Source organism: Antedon mediterranea, chromosome 4, assembly GCF_964355755.1.
Source record: "Antedon mediterranea chromosome 4, ecAntMedi1.1, whole genome shotgun sequence".
Lineage (NCBI taxonomy): Eukaryota > Metazoa > Echinodermata > Crinoidea > Comatulida > Antedonidae > Antedon > Antedon mediterranea.
Genome location: NC_092673.1, coordinates 18,604,432 through 18,609,654, shown reverse-complemented (window position 1 = coordinate 18,609,654; position 5,223 = coordinate 18,604,432). Strand labels below are relative to the sequence as shown.

The window sequence follows — 5,223 nt, the reverse complement described above, 5'->3', positions numbered from 1 at the left end:
GACGAGGGGGCGAAGCGAGCATCACAAGGCTGGGGGACAGGGGGCCGCCAAGGGGCCGCCAAGGGCCCCCGGTGGGGGTCCAGGGGGAGAAGCCCCCGGGAGCAACGCGTTCTAGCGTCATTTGAGGTCATTTTAACCAGATTTAGTGTAGCCATTTTTTCCATTTTTTATAATGCATAAATAAAATACTGCGTGCAAAAAAAACGATGCGCGATGACTGTTTCAATCCATATTTTTTCAATTTAAAAAATAAAAGTTCAAAGAAAATTTAGAAAAATAGAGTTGGAGGTCCTGGAAATTGGACTTATTATACTTCAAAACATGAAACAAAATATATAAGTCCCTATCATGGTTGTGACTGAGCTAAGAAATGTTTGAAAAATAGAGATTTTAGGTTCCCGGAAAATGCACTTCTTGTACTTCGAAATATGACCAGCTTTATTGTTGGGGCTGAGCTAAGAAAATGTTTAAAACTAGAGCTGCAGGTCTTCAAAAAACTGCATTTTATACTTTGGAAACATCAGGCCCAGAGGCTTAAAAAACGCAAGCGTAGACCTTTTTCAGTCGGGGAAATAAGTGTATTCCTCCCAAGTGTATGCCTGCGTACCATCTGGACTTCCGAGTGGTGAGAAATTCATGACATACAGCACATTGAAAATTTAATAACTTAGCTATAATAAGATGTTGGCTAAGCGAAAATGGCATGTTTTTTTGTTTAGTAATGGATGAAATATTTATTCTAGGTGCCCCACGGTACAGAAGGTTACTTGTAAATTAAAAAATTGGTGAACATACGAACAATTAACATAATTCGTTTTTGCTGTAGTAGTGTAGCGTACGTCGACACAGTACACGACGTAACCGTCGGTAAACTTCGCCTGGAAAATAACTACAGTACACATTTTGGTCCCTGGATGGAACATGATATCACGACCCAACGTTGAACGATTCGTACAAAGGGATACCGCCAGACAAGTGCGTACCTATAGCTATTGTTTAGTAGTAAGTTAGATCGCTGGCAATAATGAATGCATATAAAGTTCATAATATCACTCTGACGTACTCTCACGGTCAATGAAACGTCGAGGTTTTCTAGGCGCTGAAAGCTACGAAGTGAACGCGAACGAATTATATTCCCCGACAAAAAGTACCCGAACCGTCGGTAAACTTCGCCTGGAAAATAACTACATTACACATTTTGGTCCCTGGATGGAACATGATATCACGCGTCTCGACCCAACGGTGAACGATTCGTACAAAGGGATACCGCCAAACAAGTGCGTACTAGCTATTGTTTAGTAGTTAGATCTCCGGCAATAATGAATGCATAAAAGTTCCCTCTGACGTACTCTCACGGTCAATGGAACGTCGTGGTTTTCTAGGCGCTGAAGCTATATGAAGTGAATGCGAACGTTTTTTACTGTATGTTATATTCCCCGACAAAAAGTACCCGTGTTCCCCGACGGGGGGGCTAGGCTCCCCGACGAGGGGGCTAGAGCCCCCGTAGCCCCCCCGCTGGCGCCACCACTGACCTTACTCTAGTAAAGCTAGTAAAACGAGAGGCCGAGTATTGAGCAATCTTATAACTATTGAGAATACTAAGTACATGAACATAAACGTTTTTTCGTGCCCCAAGATTTTGTTAACCAATGTAAGGTCAATTAGAAACAAAGTGGATGAATTTGAGGCTACCCTTAGCAAATACAAAATTGACTTGGCAGTTGTAACTGAGACGTGGTTAAATGCCGAAACTGAAAATTTAGCAACTATTCCTGGATATCAACATTTCAATAAGATGCGTGTTGGAAGAAAAGGTGGTGGAGTATCTGTGTACTCAGTTGACAGGCTAATTATGAATCACACTGAACACCATGATCAGTGTAATTTTGAGTGTCTTTGGTGTTGTATTACAATACCCAATAACATCAGGCGCTTGAAACACTTATATGTTGGTGCGATATATTATCCACCCGCAGCGGCTGGAGCTGAACAACTTGTATCGCATGTGATTGAAACAGTCGACAGGATACGCAGTGCCAACCATGAAGTTCCAATTATAATTCTAGGTGACTTCAACGACCTTAATACTAATGAGCTTGTGACAATCTTGGCCTAACTCAAGTAGTTAATTGTCATACACGGAAAGATTCTACACTTGACAAAATTTTTATGAATTACCCTGAATTATATAATGATATAGTACGGAAAGCACCCATTGGGAGCAGTGATCACGTCTCGGTGTTAATGAAGCCTATAACTTGTTTACCTAAAAATGATCATTTCGCGGTAAAGATTAGACCTATGAAGGACTCGTCCATGAGGCAATTTGGCCAGTGGTTAGTTGATTATGAATGGAATAATGTCTACGACCTTATGGATACAAATGATAAAACTGTGATGCTAGCTACTACTCTACAAAATGCCTATTATAGTAATTTCCCGACTGAGTTGCTGAAAATGAGGAGTACTGATCACCCATGGCTTACGAAAAGAGTGAAACAACTCATAAAGCAACGACAAAAAGCATATGTTAAATTTGGAAAATCTAGCAAGTGGAAAAAACTTCGAAATGGTGTACAAAAAGCGATTATGGATGTGAAAAAATCTTACTACCAAGACGCGATTTCTGGCCTTCACAATTCGGACTCCTCCAAATGGCACAAGAATGTTGGAAAACTTTGTAATCTTAATCAGAAGCAGTCATTTAGCATTCCAGGTCTTAACGAAAAGGAAACCGCTGAATCAATTAATCAGCACTTTGCGGATGTCTGTTGCCAATTACCTGCTCTGGACCAAAACAACTTGCCTGCATATCTTCCATCCTCGCAGCCGCCTCCTGAAATCTATCCTGGACAGGTCCAGAGATTGCTACAATCAATAAAACCCAAAAAGGCAGGACATCCAGAAGACCTGCCTGCTAAACTTCTAAGAGAATGTGCTTTTGAACTAGCGCCCCCTATAACCAATGTGTTTAACTGCGCCCTAAAAGCAGGTACTTTCCCTGATAGGTGGAAGCATGCGACAGTAGTACCTGTCCCTAAAATCAAAGGAGCTAATACCTGTAACGATCTGCGTCCTATTTCACTTACACCCTTATTAGCAAGAACTTTTGAGACTTTTTTAGTTAATTGGATCATAGAGGACATTAGCGTTAAGCTTGATAGTCGACAATTCGGGAGCCGCAAGGGTGCATCCACCACCCATTACTTAATTAGTTTAATTGATTCTGTATTGAAGGATACTGATGGTAAACATTGTTATGTTAATTTATGCGCGGTTGATTTTGCTAAAGCCTTTGATCGGGTTGATCATACTATAATTATTAACAAATTAATAGATATCGGAGTGAGATCATCCATAATACCCATTATCTGCAGCTTCCTTACTAATAGAGGCATCAATACCAGAGTGGGTAAGACCATCTCGGGTACAAGAAAGATCACCTGCGGCGTGCCCCAGGGCACTAAATTGGGCCCAGTTTTATTTCTGGTCCTAATTAATGATGCCAGTCTAGGAAGCTGCAGAAGATGGAAGTATGTGGATGATCTCACTCTAGGTGAAGTCGTGAAAAAAAAACAATAATTCCTATTTACAGGTCTCCCTTGATGATTTGGATGACTGGTGTAAAGCTAACAATATGTTGCCGAAACCGTCTAAATGCCATGTTATGACAATTAATTTTTTGCGTAATGCTAGTGAGTTCCAGCCATTCACCCTCAACAATACTATCCTTGAATGTGTTGGCAACCTCAAATTGTTAGGGGTTACTATTCAAGATAATATGAAATGGGACATGCATGTCACAGACATAGTCTCTAAGGCATCTCGAAAGATGTTTGCTTTATTTGTGATGAGGAGGTCTCGCGCGTCTGTGAATGACCTGATCAAGGTGTTCTGTTGCTATATTAGACCTATTCTTGAGTATGCATGCCCTGTGTGGCATGGTGCAATTACTAAAAAATTAGCGCATAAAATTGAAGCTGTTCAAAAAAGAGCTCTAAGAACTATCCTGGGAAAAAATTATATATCGTACGATTTAGCTTTAGAGGAGACGCAACTCCTTTCGCTTGCGGCAAGGAGGGAAAGTCTGGTGCTTTCCTTTGGTCAGGGTCTCATAAAATCGGCTTTGCATAGGGATATGCTCCCTCCTTGCCGCAAGCGAAAATTAAACCTTAGATCCAATGGTGGAAATCTGGAAGTGCCTAAATGCAAAACCGACAGATATATTGTTAATCTGCTTAACTCGAAATAATTTTTTTTATATAGGATTTTTATAAGAAAATAAATAAATTCATTTAAATTAATACTATTGTATATATTGCTTAAAATAAATTAAAACCTTGATAAATATTTTTAAAATACTAGATAAATTTTAATGATTAATGTACAGTATATTTATTTTTCTTATGCATATTGTAAATTGTTTTGTATTTTTTATCTGTAATGTAAATTTTTTATATAATGTGCTACAATAATTTCAGACTTGTTCTGCTTTTTGTAATGTTTTATATATACCGAAATAAATAAATAAAAAAAAAAAACCCGCCCTGGGGCGGGTATAATTGCTAGTGAGCAAAAGGTCAGTGACCTTTTGACCTCTACTGACCATAAAAATGGTTCGATTAATTTTATTCAAAGTTTATATGATTATAAAACATGAATGATACACAACGATACCAAGATCATACTAATTAGATGTTTGATTCTTGGGTTATTGCTATTATTGTTACCCTCTACCCAAAAAAATGTATTTTTATTGCAATTTTTAACAATAAAAAATAACAATTTGTATATAATGAACTGCAATTTTTATCTTGTTAACCTATATTTTCTTATTCAATATGTCAGTAAGCACAAGTAAAACACAATTAAGATAAAAATATTGAAAATTGTAGATACGATATTGAAATTTATCTATATTTTGGGAAAAATTTGCATTTTGCAAAAGGTCAATGACCTTTTGACCTCTACTGACCTTAATAATCTTCCGATTAATTTTATTTAAATTTTAAAAGATTTTAAAAGATGTATGCTACACAATGTTACTAAGATAATACTAATTAGATGTTGGATTCTTGGGTTATTAGGATAAATGTCACCCCCTACCCCAAAAAATATTTGAAGATAAAACACTGATGATCATTACAAATGACGCAAGTACATACAATGCATCCCTATATTTTTCTTGTCAACATCGATTTTTTCACTCTACATGTCCGTGGG

General features: G+C 37.9%; 1 protein-coding gene across 1 annotated transcript; it reads left to right on the top strand.

Moving 5' to 3' along the window:
- The first annotated feature begins 1,606 nt into the window (after positions 1–1,606).
- LOC140047649 (uncharacterized) lies at positions 1,607–4,252 on the top strand. Its single transcript, XM_072092687.1, has 4 exons — positions 1,607–2,066; positions 2,201–3,247; positions 3,378–3,412; positions 3,596–4,252. The coding sequence occupies exons 1-4, from the start codon at positions 1,607–1,609 to the stop codon at positions 4,250–4,252; spliced, it is 2,199 nt and encodes a 732-aa protein (XP_071948788.1).
- The last annotated feature ends 971 nt before the right edge of the window (positions 4,253–5,223 follow it).